This window comes from Sitophilus oryzae, unplaced genomic scaffold (genome assembly GCF_002938485.1).
Source record: "Sitophilus oryzae breed Bouriz unplaced genomic scaffold, Soryzae_2.0 scaffold_359_pilon_pilon, whole genome shotgun sequence".
Taxonomy (NCBI): Eukaryota; Metazoa; Arthropoda; class Insecta; order Coleoptera; family Curculionidae; genus Sitophilus; species Sitophilus oryzae.
Window position 1 is genome coordinate 2,103,148 of NW_022146928.1, and position 18,264 is coordinate 2,121,411.

An 18,264-nucleotide genomic window follows, 5' to 3' on the forward strand; every position below is an offset into this window, starting at 1 on the left:
AGGAATTTGTAATGGACCGGCTAATATCCAACCTAATTTAGTTTGCTGTAAGATAAGACCATATTTATTTAGTTCGATTTTGCCTGATGATAGTAAAGAAAAGAAAACTCCGCTGCCTAACAGCATGTCTATCTTTCCTGGTTTATTATACTCTGGATCTGATATTTGAATATTGTCTGGAATGTTCAACTCGGAAGGACTAAAATAATACTGTGGCAACTCACTTGTTATTTTGTTTAAAATTAAAAATGACAGATTTGAACTATACGAGCTATCAGTTGACTTAACTTTGGCAAAAACTTTTTTATTAATATTTAACTTTGTTTGATTAATTCCTGTTACCGGTATTTGAATCGGTAAAGCGTCTAGTTTAAGCACTTTGAATAATTCATGAGTCATAAAATTCGATTGAGAACCTGAATCTAATAATGCTCTACATTTGACAGGCTTATTATTTATATCAAAAACATGTATTTGTACGATGGATAACAATACCTGCTCGTTTACTGATTTGGAATGTAACAAATTTTGTTCTAGAGAAGTCACGTTCACGATGGAATCTTCTGAATTTGACAGAACCTGACGTTCTTTTGATATGTGAACACTGGGATGTGATGGTTGAACTGTAGATAATTCTGTGCAATTTGATGTAGGCGATTCTGTAACATTTTTTTCTTTGACAATATAACTATTGAAATGCAGTACAGTGTTATGTCGTTTATGACACTGCTTACAAGCACTACTACTTCGACATGTATTTACTGAATGTCCGTATTTTAAACAATTACAGCATATATTTAATTTGTTTAATTCCGTATATCTTGCCTTAGGAGAAAGAGCTAATAATTTATCACATTTGTAAATCATGTGATTATCTCTGCAAAACCTACAATCAGTTCTAAATTGATCATTGGCTTTGGTGACTAAATGACTTGATGAACGCATGAATGATTTATCTGACTTAACTCCTACTACCCTATTTGTTTCACGAGTGTCTAATGTTTCGAGCAATTGTGCTTTATTTTTAAGAAAATCTAAAAATATAGTTATATCTGGTAGCTGATCTGACTTTAAAGATGCTTCCCATTCGCGTCTTGTATGATTATCTAATTTATTGCTTAAAATATAAATCAATAATGTATCCCAGGTATTGACTGGTTGTCCTAATGACTTTAAAGCTCTTTGATGTTTAGAAAAACCGTCTATAATTTTTCTTAAGATACCGTGATTTTCTTTGCTCATAACGGGGAGCTCAAATATGCCTTTTATATGATTTTGAACAATTACACGTTTGTTCTCATATCTGTCCTTCAGCAATTGCCATGCTATATCAAAATTGTGATCGCTGATTTCTAGTGACTGAACTACCTGAATCGAGTCATTCTTTAAAGCCGAAAGTAAATAATAAAAGCGTTGAATATTGTTGAGTGACGGATTATCAAGAACAAGTGCTTTAAATCCCTCATAAAAGGGTAACCAGTTCTCGTATGTTCCATTAAAATGCGGCAGGTCGATTTGAGGTAGTTTTATGTTCATTGACGGATTTAAATAATTATTAGGAACTACTTGATTGTTGTTAGAGTGTGTTTTATTAGTGTTAATTAAATATCTGAATCTTGAAACTAAATAAAAATATTTGTCTTCAAAGTCATTCCTCTCAGCACAAATTTCGTCAGAATTGTCAATTAATTCTATAGAAAGTTGTACAGTTTGGAATTCGTTCCATGTTTCATCTAATCTTTGTAAACGAATATCAATTTCATCGATTTTCTTATGATTCGCTGCATCATTTAAAAATTGTTCAAACCGAAATAATCGATTTTTAAGCATATTGCATTGAACTTTTAATGTTTTGAGTTCTTCGTCCGACATTGTTACTATTTATTATAATTGTTTAAATAAGTATGTAACTGATTTATGTTTAAATTATTACGTTTCTAATTATTTTACCTATTAATTTAAATTTTGACCCCCATGCAAACGTTAGCGTGAAAAATTGTTCGGAAGTCGTTTTGAAACCGACATGTAAACGAATAATATCCAGAAATAACCGGCTAAATTGAATGCTATGATCTATGATTTTGCTATGATTTTGTTTACATAATTCACACTTTGTATGTCAAAACTACTATAAATGCTTGAAATTATGTTAATTGTACAATTATCCTACCTGATACTATGCTAGTTTAACGACTATAATGTGTTCTTTATGATATATATGAGATTAAATTGACTTATTGTAAAATCAAATATTAGCTTTGGTTTAAATTATTGTATGAGCTAGGATATAAAGGAATGGACCTACTTGATGAATTGCTGTGTCTTGCTGAATGAATTCTGTTATGATTTAGCTTCTTTTGTTTGTTGTAAAATGTTAGGTTCAACTCCTTTTTCGTGTATTCTTGCTGATTTCTCAACCGTTTTGATGCTATTCTGCGTCGAAGGACCAATGATTTGTTTGAATATGATTGTGCAGTGGACTGTTGATTTTTTGTGTGTATGTTGTGGATTGAAAGAAGTTGTAACTTCTATGAAACTTTATTTTTTATGTGTGATTTACAAGAATATGTGTACAATTCTTTTCTTCCTACTCATCAAAATTTCATTTGAAACGCTAAAAGTACTAGGAAGAAAATGATAATAAATGAAAAAAATATTAAAACTTTAACACTCTGTAGCTACGAAACAAAGCAGAATCGGACCTATGTTGACATGAAAAATAAAACTTATTTTTACGTGAGGAATCTCCCCACCAGAGATGGCACATGTTTTTTGAAACACCCTGTAGATATGTCTTAAAACTTAAAATGCTTCCCGAAGAATTTAGTCCTCGAAAGGTTGAATAAAAATAATATATTTTGTTTATTTTTAAGGACATTGGTAAACTGTTTTTCTTTAAATTTTTGGTACTCTTACACACATTTTAATGCCAAAGCGACCTGGCAATAGTGTAAAATCCCGTAACATTTTGCGTTAGGGTTGAGAGTATCGTGGTATACAGGGTGAGTTTCCTACGGTGTTCTCTATGGGTATCTCGGAAACTACTGGAGATAGAGAGTCGGTTAAAGGGGGAAAGAATTGCAGTTTTGTGGAGCCATAAAAATGCGCGTTTCAGATTTTTGAAAAAGTTCATAGCTTACTAGATATTTCGAAAAAAACAAATTTCGGCTCTTTTAAAAATTGTCCCTAATTCCATTATAAGCTATTTTAGACAAAAAGTTTTCAGATAAAAGTTGTAGATAAAATCACATCCTTAATGAGATTGTGTTCTCCGTTTTTTTCTAAAGCCTGTCATTTTTGACATATGATACAAATATATATTTTTTTAAATGAAAACCATAGTTGGCCATGACTTCATAAAAAGTGCCATTTTTTAAGCTTTTCAGCGATATCAACTATAATATGTTTTCTTCGAAAAATTACGATTCCAATTCTTATCACTTTTAAAAATTTTACTTAGTTAGCCATGGAAACAAGTTTAATCGTCTTTGCTCTCAGACATGTGAAGCTGTCACATCCAAACTTTGTAAATTAAAATAAACAAAAATTGTAAATATGAATTTTTCGAATGAAGGAAAGCGTGTAGAATTATTGGTTCACCTTTCCTTGACCATACATTTTCGAGGATACGTTGACCGGTGAATGTTATGTTTTTTAGAGAACAGTTTTCAAGACATGTTAGAAAAGTTAAATTTAGTTATAGCCAATTCTTATCTTTCTTGAGCAATTTCACTTAGATTGCATGGTATTCTTATTCTGTTATGATTTATAACTTATAAAAAGTCAGAATGTATTACTAAACGGTACTTTACATTTTACATTGCACAGACTAAAATTTAAAAAAAATAATACCACTACATACACTTTAAGTAATTTTAGAAAATGTTCAAAAAATGTTTTGAGTTAAGCCATTGTTTTCAGTTGCATCTTTTTAAAACTGAATTACTACCTATTCTCACAGAGGGACCAGTCGAATTAATTAAACTTCTCTCGTACCGCTACTTCGAGTGCCTCTCTTAATTCATAAGTTCTTTTGTAAACCTTTTTGTTAACCATACCGCATAAAAAATCTAAAATATATATGACACGTGATAGAGGAGGCCCATGCAATTGATCCACCTCTAGCTATCCCTGAGTTGGCATAATTATGATATAAATAATTTTTAACATTTTTTTTCATTGCGGGGGGGGGGGTTATAATGAAAGTCATGTTGGAACCACTCTATTGATGCGCGAGTATATACATGCTTTTCTTCATTTGAAAAATTCATATTTACAATTTTTGTTTATTTTAATTTACAAAGTTTGGATGTGACAGCTTCATATTTCTGAGAGCAACGGCAATTGAACTTGTTTCCATGGCTAACTAAGTGAAATTGTTTAAAAATCATAAGAATTGGCTATAACTCAGAAATTTTTCGAAGAAAACATATTATAGTTTATATCGCTAAAAAGCTTAAAAAATGGCGCTTTTTATGAAGTTATGACCAACTATGGTTTCCATATAAAAAAAACATATGTTTGTATCATATGTCAAAAATGACTGGCTTTAGAAAAAAACGGAGGACACAATCTCATTAAGGTTGTAATATCTACAACTTTTATCTGAAAACTTTTTCTCTAAAATAGCTTATAATGGAATTAGGGACAATTTTTAAAATAGCCGAAATTTGATTTTTTCGAAATATCTAGTAAGCCATGAACTTTTTCCAAAAATCTGAAAGGCGCATATTTATGACCCCACAAAAATGCAATTCTTTCCTCATTTAACCGACTCTCTATCTCCAGTAATTTCCGAGATACCCATAGAGAACATCGTAGGAAACTCACCCTATATATTCTTATTTTATTCTTATAGATACAGTAATTTCAATAAATGAAAATTATTATACCGAAGTTAGATACACTATTTTTTGACACCCTGTATATTTATTTGTGTTGTCCATTGTATGGTTAGCAGTATTTAATTTTACATCATTTTTTTTAGTATTTGACTAGTTATTTTCAAAGTGTACCATTGGTTTACAGGCAATAAACTTATAATATACTTAATTCAGACAAGACAAACATATTTTTCAAAACCATACAGTCAAAACTACCAAATATTGATTATTTAGGGTAGGCAAATAATTGAATACTGTCGTCTGAGAATACAAAATCCCTTGTGCTGTACATTAATGAAAATTTAGATTGGTCGTTCCACGTTACTAAATTGTTAAAAAAACTTATGTGTGTGTGTTCAGTGAGTTACATAAAATATTCTTTGGTTATATTAAATATGGCATAATATCCTGGAGGTGCGATAAAAACATACCAAATATATTTTTTGTTCAAAAACGTATTATTAAGAGTAATACAAAATATGAAATATAATCAGTTATGTCGATAGATTTTCAGACATCTGGGTGTTATGACAGTTTAAGTATACGATGTTTGTATATAAAAGTAACATTTTATTCTAAGCATTAAATAAAAACTACAATACCACAAGAGTGGAGTACTTTTGCATCCCCTTGTATTACTGAAAGAAATCCAGAGTAGATGCAGAAGAGTAGTTATTCTGTGATTAAGTGTTTCTAATACAGATAACATATACTGTGTTATTTTTAAGAGAGTTTGAAAGAGATTTTTTAAGTTTTATTAAACTGAAAGCATTAAATTATTTAAAAGAGAGATTAAGAGAATGCTAATTCATATAGAACCGTATTCTGTGATTATTTTGATATATAAATATCATTGTTTTTTTTGTGACGTAATTTTATGGTTGTTAATTTGTATTTTGTTTTTGTATAGTGCAACCTTTCAAGTTAAATTAGATGATGACCTCAAAACAGAAAAAATACCACTCGGCAAGGGCGTGAGACAAGGAGATACCATCTATCCCAAGTTATTTAAACTGGCACTGGAAAATGTCTTCAAGAAATTAGAATGGGAAAATAGAGGTCTAATCATCGATGGGGTACACCTTAAGGTACATTCAGGCTGAGAGCGTCGAGCATCGCGTCGCGTTTGCGTCGCGTCCGCCCCATTGAACTCGAACCCCGACGCTCAGCGGACGCTAACGCAATGCCAAACGCGACACTGTCTGCTTGAACGGTCGAATTTATGTTAAGTGAATTGATTCCATTTCGACACGCGGACGCGACGCAAACGCGACGCGACGCTCGACGCTCTCAGCCTGAATGTACCTTTAGACATCAATTTTAGGTTCGCAGACGGTATTGTCGTGCTAAGCACCGACATTCAAGAACTGAACACCATGCTAAAGGAGCTAAATGATCAATCCAAGAAAATTGGCCTTAAAATGAATTTGAAGAAGACCAAGATAATGAGCAACAACGTTGTTATTAAAAACATAGACCATTATATATATTTGGACATAAAATCAAGCCGGGTAAAGAGAACCAAAATACGGAGATCAAACGCATATGGCAGGCATAGGCAGTCTTCTTCGCAGTCATCTTCGCAGTCGCTTGACAGGAATATGATATTTTGGCAGTACATGTACATTTTTTATCCAAGTGATACACACACAGTTTTATCTCTCGTGCAGACAAAAAGGTGTAATTATTTTATTTCTTTAGTTAACAATAACCGTCCGTATACCGAGTGCGTCTCAAAAGTGGCTTACCCCTACAACTTTTTTATTTTTTCAGATAAAACAACGAGATTTGGTATGTTAGTATATGACATAAATTGGGATTGATTGACGTATTCAATTGTTTTCGGTCACTTCTGGTTTCACCGGAAACGACTACAACTTTTGATTTTTAAATGGCACCTTCGGTATTTTTTTACTTTATTTGATAGAAAATGACACTCTGAATCGAATTACATATCATATATGTCAATTTTTAACATAGTCACTCAAAAACAAATTCTATTTTAAATTTCAATTTAGAGTGCCATGGCTGTGTTAAAAACATTAATTTTTAATCAAGGAGCCTTGGAAAAATAGATTTGATCGTCCAATGTCTTTAGTGTCTTGTCCTGGCCGGTTAAAAGATGCCCAAATCGTATTTTTAATCGTATCTCAATTTTTTCAAATGGAACGAGGGTGGCTCATTAGCATATTTCGAAAAAGCATTTTTTTACGAATAATTTGATACCACACACTTGGTATTTTGAGTCAAATTGTTCCTCATGTTACAATTTCAAATAAACCATATGCCAAAATGTCAAAAGTTGACATATGATATGTCATTCGATTCAGACCGAGGGTGCCATTTAAAAATCAAAAGTTGTAGTCATTTCCGGTGAAACCGGAAGTGACCGAAAACAATTGAATACGTCAATCAATCCCAATTTATGTCATATACTAACAAACCAAATATCGTTGTTTTATCTGAAAAAATAAAAAAGTTATAGTGATGAGCCACTTTTGAGACGCACCCGGTATAATGAATCCGTATTACATCGCATGAACCAAGAGTAAAGGCCTGTTCAGAGTAGGAGCGACTAGCGTCGCGTCGCGATAGCGTCACGACGAGTGACGCGATGGTGTTCGAGAGTGGGAGCGTTGCAGCCGCGTCTGAGACGCGTCGAATATCCAACAACACGCTTATTTTCAGGTCATAAAATGGCTGCAACAAGAGCAGTTCGGGCAGTTCGTTTGTTTTTGTTACTGGACACGCCATATTATTTTGGCCGATTAAACAGAAAGTCGGAATTCACCCCATAATTAGAGAAAGACATTTGTTTGGCGAATTCCACCATTTATACTATAAATTGAGCTTTGTGTTCCATAACGGGGGTCTTGACTGAATTTCTGAAATCAATATTTCGGCAACGTCCTCCTCAGTGGAACACATTTTAACGTCTGGTCGCTGGCTGGTGCGACGCGAAAAAATCAATTCGATTTGTTTTCGTCGCTGTCGCTGGAAGCCATTGCAACGCGTCGCTGCGCTGGTCGCTCTCACTCTGAATGCTGGGATTTGATAACACCAGGGCTGCGTTCAGGTATTGCGGACGACAGTCTGTTTGGACGTGACATAACAACCTGGAGTTGTTTGTTTTTGTTCCACTACATTAAAATCATATTAGGATTTCTCTCTCTATAAGAATATCTTTTATTTTAGAACGTCAAAGAACGTAAATTTTATGTCCGGCGTGCATCTACCCTCAATATCTGAACGCAGCCGAGTACGTAGATCGCCGAGTAGCGACAGAAACCGTCGGCTCTTTTGATGTGGTGGGACCAAATTTTCTTTCTCTCTCTTTTGACGTGTTTGACAGATAGACTACGTATTTAACTGCTCAACTTATGAAGTGGTCCTGTAAACATGGTATATACTGCTCACAATTTGAAGTGGAATTAATTATAAAGTTTTATACATGTCTTTTTTGTTTTGTTTTATCCTTATTTCTAAATTTGAATGTATAAAATATCTAACTGCTAATAAATAATTAAAAAAACGATTCGTTGCCTAAGTATACTTGAAATAAAGTATATAGAGATATTTGATAAATGGCAACAGTGGCAACTTCGCTTCTTTGTATGACAGATAGCCTACTTATTTCGCGCAGCCGCAAAGAAAATTGAAAACGGGACTGTCGCTACTCGTCGGTTTAGGTACTCTGATAACACTAGACTGTTTAACCGTCGACGCGTCGCTCGTCGCATCGATATCGCGACGCGACGCTCGTCGCTCCTACTCTGAACAGTCCTTAACAGCTTTTTAGTATCTTTAGTTTAATAAAAACCGGCATACTTTGGACGACATATTCTCAGGAACGACACAAATACTACTTGCTCAACTGTGAAAATTGAGCCCGTTTCCGATAGAACACCTTGTATTAACACCAGGTATTGGCCGGATATAAAGAACGAAAGAATATAATAAAAAGAACGGATAGAAAAACTAAATAAGGAGTATGATCTTCCCTGAAAAAGTGCAGAACAATTATTTAAATTCTAAACTATTGGACGGTCTTAATCCAACGTGCATGGCACAACAAAATTCCTTTGTATTTATAAAACCAGGATATTATATGTAATCCACCTAATGCTGGATTTATTTTCGAGCAAGCTTCAATGAAACCCGAAAACGACTTTTGATTGATTATTCCTAAGCACGTCACTTTTGACCGATTTACTAGACTATTTACAACCATCCAGTTACCTTGCGCTAAGTGTCGAACTTCCAGCTAGCCAGTAATCAGCTTTTCCAAGGTCAACAATACGCTTGACGTCGTTAGCCTTTGTTTATTTTCGCTTTTAGTTCCTATGAACTCTAATTTCTAACTAATTGCTACTAATTACTTTATTTTTTATGTATTCTAAATGTTCGTATATTGAGGCACATTATTCGACAAAGGTATCTATTATTTTATATTCATTATAAATAATAGTATATGGTTCTGTAAGTAATGTACAAAGAACCAATACATAGAAAATACATTCTAATAAATAACACAAGACTCGGAATAGTAGAAGAATATATATATTTGGGACAACTAATACACACCTCGGGATCCAAGGCCAGAAATCAAGAAAAGAATCATTAAGTTAGCATGGAGTAGGTACTTATGGAAGAATTTCAATCATATTCAAATCTAGAAAACATTCGACCAATGTGTATATTAAGGAAACTACAGGTCGCACAACGCTCAATGGAACGAAATATGCTGGGAATAACCAAGAAAGACCGTAAAAGAATAGATAGTTAATTTAAAAAAATTAAAGATTGTAGAGTAAAATCTCTCTCTCTTCAGTCCTTCACTCTACGTGAGAGTATGGTAACATCATGTGTTGATTCCCCTCACTTCCTCGGACCAAGTTGTTCGACACAGCGCCATATGTGAAGCTTCGGGGAGGCTGTGGCCCACTAGGGTTTTGACTTGGTCTACCCACCTCTTAGGTGACCTTCTACGTGATCGTCTTCCCTCTACCTTCCCCTCCACCCTCAGTCTCTCAATTGAGGTGCCACTGCAATATGGCCAAAATATCAGAGGATTGACTGATTTAATCTGGTAACCAGCCATGTCTCAATTTTTAGTTCTTCTGATGGAAATGTTTGTTCGATGAGCCGTCCATGGTATTCGCAGCATCCGTCGATATACCCACATCTCCAAGGCATTTATTCTTTGCTTATCACTTTCCTTTATATGAGGGAGTTCGCAATGCGCAGTTTAGTTCTTCGTGTGATAGTAGTCTTCCATTTCTTAGTCAGCTTTGTTGTTGCATTCCTCGTAAATTTTTGAGTAAAACACTCAACGGTAATAAAAAGATAGACGTTTAAAACATATTTTAATTATTACAGAATTAAAACTAGATATAATATGTGACAAAATTTAGCTAGATGAAATCAAACGCTCAAAATGCTTCCTTTCCTGTTAACTGTATAAAATGACTGTCTTTTCAAAAGAATCTTTTCATTTAAAAGGCATATGTGGAGTTCTACCTCGAAAAGCAGCTACAATAATTTCTCTCATGTTGTCGACGATAGTTGGTCGAATTTTGTAAACACTCTCTTTAATACATGCCCATAAAAAAACCAGACTAGATAAAATCAGGAGCATTTAAGTATTCTACTAATTAGTGAATGCACACTGCATTCACCAACTAATAGAATCATATCAATTCTCTCTGATGTAGGATAAGTTTGCATTTTCGGCAAATTTCTGAGAATTTTTTTTGTTTTAACTAACACCATAGATAAATGAAACAAGTTTAGATTGGAAAGTGCCCATAAGGACAATGTAAACACTATTTGGCGCTATTTTTGCAACGGTCGCGACCCAAAACTTTCGAAAATTTCGGAGCGGTTCGGCTTTTTCCGGAATTATATCGCCAAATATTGTTTATTCAAATTTATTATTATTTTCCTTTAATTTTATAAATAAAAGACAGTGTGTTGCATACAAGAAACTTTATTTTATATAAGGACGCATGTATGAAATACCTATGAAACATTGGAAACCGACGTTATGCCACGATTCACTATGGTTTTGCAGTTCACAGTTCACAGCACAGCTTTTAAGTTTTTAATGCCACTTTTTCACAATTTTCACCGGTTGGAGTAAATAAAACTTGAATTAAACTCACAAGATAGCAATTATTACTTTGTAAATGGACGCTATAAACACTTTTCGGAATTTCTTTAATGAGAGCGGTTTAGATTTTGAAAGATTATTATGATTTTTGAAGATTCTGACTTTGACAAGAGAAAATTATTTCTGTTTTTGTTTGCCGTTGTTCTTAGCGACCGCTATAACAGCGCCAGATCGCGTATAACGGTCGCGACCCAAAATAATTTCGCGACCCAAAATTTTTACGGGCTTTCCAATCTAAACTTGTTGCATTTATCTATGACTAACACAAAATGATAACTAGTTGTTAAAGTTGGACTAATTAGACAGTTATGTTGAAGTAACGTCAGCCAAACCAAGCCACCTAGATTTTATCAAATAATAAAGATCTACTCAAATCATGTAAATGAAAACAACTAGGAAAATCTTTGTTTGAGGGGTAGGCAACCTTAATAGTATTTTGAAAAGACATGAATTCTCCATTGAATATAGGAATAATATACTGGGCGTTCCATTTAAAATAAAAAAGTAACATGCTTTTAAAGGTGACCAATGTTCAATATTAATTTTGTCTCACCCCGTGTAACTTTTTGGATCAAGTTTTAATTTGATTTAAAGTACAATAGTCAAAATTTAACTACATATTAGGCTATACCGGGTAAATTCAAATTTAGGTAGCTTTTATTGTAATTTAAAAATTGTTCTTTATTTCTAGAAAATGTTAAATATGTCAAAAACCTCACATTTTAGTAATATACTTCTCTTATATAACTCACCTTTATTTTTCTCTTAGAATCCGAAAATCAATTAATATATAGGGTGTTCCATTACAAAAAAACACAACTTTGATATGTAACTTTTTTAGGGACACCCTGTAGAACTCACTCTATATTTTTAAAAAGTGCTCTGAACTAACCTACATAATATGCTCACAAAATTTCATTTAAATACAAACTATATCGTTCTCCTTGGAGCCTCCGCGGCGTATGAGAGGCGCCACCCTGTACACATTCTGCAATAAAGTACAAACATAATGCGTTATCTAAATCGACTTCAGAATGAAAAGCCAGTTCAAGGTATCCATTAATAAAGTCCAACTACATTTATTTATATTTTCTACAGTTTTTTTTTCTGAGAACTCTCTCTATCTAATATTCTAAGAGGAAGACCAAAAGTTAAATGTTGTAATGCGACCATGTCGTAATACGACATTTTTCAAAATATTATCTTTACCTTGTCTTTATTTCCAAGCTTCCCAAAATCTGTTGTTTTCCTTGATGTTTTTTTGGTCGCCGCTGTTTCCAGCATTTTGGACGTGTCTTTAATTACTTTATGATGTTTCCAAGTTGTATCTTTAAATTAGTTTTATAACAGATCAACATATTGATCATTAGCGTCCATAATAAGCTTCCTTTTATATAATTGTAAGTAAATAAACAATTTTTGTTATACAATTTTCATTTTCTGGTAATCTTGTAATTAAAAGAAATATTTTTAATATTTAAATAATAGAATATGTTGTCTTCTCTGAAAATCAGAAAATTAAAATTAAATTTTTAAATATATTTAAAAATAGTAAAAACATAATCAGCAATGCATTCTTGGTATGAAAAGTTCATAAATGTGATCTATATTGAAGTTGGGAAAAATTGACGATGGGACGATATTTTTTTAAAAAATATTGATTTTTGCTTAAATTTTGAGAATCACTGGTTCTTTTTCGGTTTTTCTTTCATGTAAATTTAACCCATTACCTACATTGCCATATTATGAGACTATTATGTTTTTTTAACTAAATATTAAAAAAAAAATCATAAAATTCCAAATTTTCAAAAATAAATATTTGCAGAAAAAAACATGGATATGTTTCTACTCCTAAAATATTTGCACTTATTTAAGACCCACCCTGTATAATAAGTAATAAGTTAAAAACTACTAAAAAAGAAACATTTTCTTTACTTCTTAATATTATCTATTTATACCGGGTGCGTTTCAAAAGTGGCTCACCCCCTATAACTTTTTTATTTTTTCAGATAAAAAAAAACGAGATTTGGTATGTTAGTATATGACATAAATTAGGATTGATTGACGTATTCAATTGTTTTTGGTCACTTCCTGTTTCACCGGAAATGACTACAACTTTTGATTTTTAAATAGCACCCGCGGTATTTTTTTACTTTATTCGATAGAAAATGACATTCTGAATAGGATGACATGACATCGTATGTCAACTTTTGACATTCTCGCTTAATAAAAAATCTTATTTTAAAATTCAATCTAGAGTGCCATGGCTATGTTAAAAACACTAATTCTTAATCAAGGAGCTTTGGTTGCCTTAAAAATAGATTTGATTATCTAATGCTTTTAGTGTCTTGTCCTGGCCAGTTAGAAAATGCTCAAATTGTATTTTTAATCATATCTCAATTTTTTCAAATGGAATGAGGGTGGCTCATTAGTATATTTGAAAAAAGCATGTTTGACGAATAATTTGATACCACACACTTTGTAATTTGAGTCAAATTTTCGTTACGAACCGCAAATTATAATTTCAAATAAACCATATGCGAAAATGTCAAAAATTGACATATGATTTGCCATTCTATTCAGAGTGTTATTTTCTATCGAATAAAGTAAAAAATAGCGAGGGTGCAATTTAAAAATTAAAAGTTGTAGTCATTTCCGGTGAAACAGGAAGTGACAGGATAAACAAAAACAATTGAATGTGTCAATCAATCCTAATTTATGTCATATACTAAAATACCAAATCTCGTTTTTTTATCTGAAAAAATAAAAAAGTTTTAGAGGTGAGCACTTTTGAGACGCACTCGGTATATAAATTTATATAACATTATCTATTCTAATTCGTATAATGATTAGATAAAAAAAATATCAAATTTTCAACCAATTAAAAACGCCACTGATGACTGAATGTTATACCTATAATTATTTCAAGGTATAACAAAATTTATTTAGTTGTAAGATAACTGATGATCCCAAAAATATCTTCTAGGACCTAGGATATAGTACGGCTCATCTAAAAATAAACGAAACAACTTTCTGATTGTTGGGAAGAAAATTGAAAACAGATTGCTTCGAATTATGCAATTCCTAGGTCCAGTTTCCTGATTGCTTATTCGGTCTAATTTAGTTCGTAAAATATTATAGCTCTTGAGATGAATAGTATCAAACGTATGTAATACTATACTTGTCATAATTTAATCTTGTTTTGATTTGCAATGGAAGTGAATATCTTAAAACGTGTTTTGCTTTAATAAAATAACCAGTGACTTCGCACCATTAAATCTTGGTGCGATTCTAATTTCCTATGCCTCAACCTATCAAAAACTAAAGTTTTGTCATATAAAAGTACTATACAACCTTTTGTACTTAATAACACCACTATTGACGTCGTGGACTCTGTGAAATTCTTAGGACTTGTTGTACACAACTCGTTAAAATGGGACTTGCACATCGAAGCTTTACCAAAAAAACTAAGCGCTGCCTGTTTTTCGCTAAGATCAGTTTCTAAGGAACTTAACTTATCAACCTCTGGAATAGTCTATTGTACCCTTTTTGAGTCGCATCTTCGTTATGTCCTTCCATCCTGGCGTACTTGCTGCGCGACAAAATTTGATCATATTTTCAAACTTCAAAAGAGAGCAGTCCGATATTTATTGGGACTGAACAGTAGAACTCACTGCCAGAATTTCTTTAAAAATTTCAAAATACTGACTCTTCCTTCTTTATTTATTTTTGAATGCATTTGCTTAATCCGCAAGCACATATCTGCTATTCCCGAAAGGCCATCTCACAAGTATCCACTTAGGAATGCGGGGCACGACCTTTATCTGCCAACCCCGAGCTCAGAACTAGTTAAAGGCTCAATACTGTACAATACAAAGCGTTGTTTATTTATTTATTTATTTAATGTGTTCTAAAAATGCTATGAGAAAGCTTGCTTTTTATGATAAAAGATTATTGATACTTGAAGAAATTTACATCAGAAAAAAAAAGAGAAATTATTTTTTGTTCCCTTAAAAAATTTAAACACTGATGAAAATTAGTGGCTTATCTAGGTGCCCGGTGGCGTAGAGGTACAGGCTCTCGTCTACCAATCTCAAGGTGTGGGTTCGAATCCTACACCCGGCATTTCATCAGCCGACTATTTTTATTAAAATAAATAATATAGTTTGGGTACCTAGGTTGACTCAGCCTTAAATGAGTTCTTGAGGTAATAATAGGCGGTTGAAGCGTAGAGTGCTAGCCACATTACCTTCCTTGTATACCGAACGGGTCTAGCATGGCAAGCTGTACCATGTGTATGGTGTATGGTATGTGTATGGTTCCTGTGTGTATGGTTGCTACTCCCAAGGCATCAAACGCTATATACGGGAGCTATTATTATTATTATTATCTATAGAAATTGAATCAGTTAGGTTAGGTTCGGTTAGTTACATTTTCGTTTTATTAATTTTACAATCCAACATAAATAGCTCAGAGAGCACAAAATTTTAACGTTGTCCCCTAGACCATTTTGATGTGTTTATATTAGTTTATTTTTTTTAATTCAGGATTTATATCTTTTGTATACCATTCACAAGCGTTAATCCATGTTAATGCAGCTATATTGCGAATATTTCACTTACGTATAGTAAAGACTATTTTCTACATTAAATAAAAACAAATATTTGTACCAAAATTAAAGTGACTACTGACTTGAAATATAGGCTTAATAATAAAAGTTTAGACAGTAGTTCATTAACTTTCATTTCGATTTATTTTGTGTACGCTTATTTTCAACTGTAGCCAAAAATTTTAAAGGATCATTAATTTTACATAGTGGGAAATTGTCATGTCAAATAAATATAGGTACTGGGATAAAGACAAATGCTTGTTTGCTTAAATCCAACAATAAAGTATGTACAATAACAACATTATACACATATATTGTACTGTTTTATTCTTTACTTTGTATATTTAATTTGTTTTTCACTTTTTTATATTTTTTTCCTCAAAATTTAAAATGAAATTAAAAAAACAATGTATTCTTCTTTAATTTCTAGTTGCTGTAATCATACGACGTTGTGTCCCCAAACAGCAAAAATTTGAAAATCAGGTAACTAAAAAAATCAATATCAAATAAAGTTATCGATCTGTGGTAATACTCAACATTTATCTATTAATTTCTAGTAAAACTGATATATTGGTTAGGTACTATACAGTATGTCCCCGGATTGTCTTTACAGGGGAAAACACTTTTTTATTATTGATATTTTTTCCTAAAAATCAAAACGCTATGGTAATATAATTTCGTTATTGATAATTATTATGCTATAATAATATTGTTTTAAAATGTCATACAATTATAAAATTTATTTAGTTCAATGCTACGGAAAGGGTAGGGTAATCTATTAAAGAATAAAACCCCGAAATTATATTACCATAGAAACGCCACTGGATTTTCTTTAAAACGGTATGGAAATTTGGAAAACTATAAACGGAATTAACTATTTTAAAAGAAGCAACATTTTTATGAAGGATGTATTTTTCTCAAAATGTCAATAATAAAAAAGTTTTTCCTCTTAAGGAAATTCGGAGACCTACTGTATAATATAGCCGCCTATACTGATGTTATTATAACAAAACTGTGTTTTTAGGTTAATAGGAATTAGGAATACTACTATTCGAAATATAGGACCAAAATACTGATACTAAAATAGCTATGTTTAAAAAAATATCTAACTTGCTGTTTGAATATTTGATTTATAAACAGATACACCTGTTGGGGTAATTTAGACACAAGCTGAGCAAAGTCAATAACATTAATTTTTAGTTCGTGTGTAATTGTTCGTTACATTAAAAAAAAAAAAAAACATATCGACGAGTGTGTTGTTTTTTCTGAAATTTTTAGATTATACAAATTTAAAATTGTCATACATGCACAATAATTATCAATTTAGACAGTAGAATAGAAACAACTAAATGCATAATAAAATAAAAATAATTTAATTAAATTGTCATAAAAATCTTTGCAATACATCTTCGCAAAACAGGTATGAGCTCTTGAGGTCTAGTAAGGATTAAAAAATGCTTTGAATCACATGATCATAATACTTCTTGATCAACTGAATATTTGTTTTAGTTTAAAACATATAAGAACTAATTATAAAATTCAAAAATATCTGTGTGGGTTAATTACAAGCTTTGATTTGTCCAATAATATTCTTAACGAAAATCAGACTTACCATCTTTTTTTAAGAGCACTGGCATCCTTTAAGCTATCCTGTGTGGTCATAATAACCGTCATGATTGCTTTGTTATAAATTAACAAATTGAAAAAAGAACGAAACACAATTTTTTCTGTTCACATAACACTAGTACACTAGTAGATGCTCCTGAACTACTACCACCACTTTCGAAACTTAACTTCTTTCAAAAGTATTTAAGAATCACTGAGGAAGATTATGTTATGATCGGGTCGCATTGTGACACTCGCGTCCAGCAAAAATAAGCTCTGTTCCCAACTTCTATCCTCCTTTTAAATAAAAACAAGTTTTCACTCGGTACTACACTAGGATGAAGTGAAACCACCAGACACACCAGACTTGATGTCTACTAAGAATTTATGTTGCTTCAATGTTATAGCTGGACGGTGTAGTTTTTTAACATCTAGAAAGTCGAAATATCAGTATTGTGAAAAAAATCGGTGGAGTTTTTGAGTTATATATATTTAAAATAACTCCCCTCCCTCTGTTTGTGGGATATTAATAGTTTTTTCTTCGCGGGAATCGGTTGAGGTGTGGGAATCTCCGAATAGTAAAAAAATGATTTGTGTGTATAAAGAAAGTTAATTATCACAATATTTGGAACTCTTTTCGTTTTAAAAACGCATAATTAAGATGCTTTAATGCTCTACTAATACTTGTGAATAATGAATTCATGGAAGATACTTGAGTTTTTATGAGCTTTATTCCTAAAATACAGTCATAATAAAATTTACGTTATTTTCCGGAAATATAATCTTGTAAAATCTTTTCTGCTTTTCTTCTAAAAGAATTTTATACTTTTTGGACTTAATAGGTAGGTATAGTTCCATGACAGCTTATATTAAATAAATAGGTATCACTTGTTTGTCCAACTGGAGCATCTCTGACAGTGACAGTTATGTCTGTCATTTTCTTCACAGGCAAATTTTATTTTCTGTCAGTTTTTGGATGTCGTCTTTCGAAATCT

The 18,264-nt window shown here is 32.2% G+C and overlaps 1 protein-coding gene across 2 annotated transcripts in view; it reads right to left on the reverse strand.

The window, feature by feature from the left end:
• Positions 1-17,708, reverse strand: part of LOC115885059 (tau-tubulin kinase homolog Asator) — a 94,943-nt gene extending 77,235 nt beyond the window's left edge. The window contains exon 1 of one of the 2 annotated variants that reach the window (XM_030903820.1): positions 17,277-17,707. In XM_030903820.1, coding sequence (XP_030759680.1) covers positions 17,277-17,338 — 62 coding nt within the window. In that variant the 5' untranslated portion in view covers positions 17,339-17,707. Of the gene's footprint in view, positions 1-17,276 lie in introns of both variants that reach the window. The other variant, XM_030903821.1, reaches the window with a different exon arrangement.
• Between the last annotated feature and the right edge of the window lie 556 nt (positions 17,709-18,264).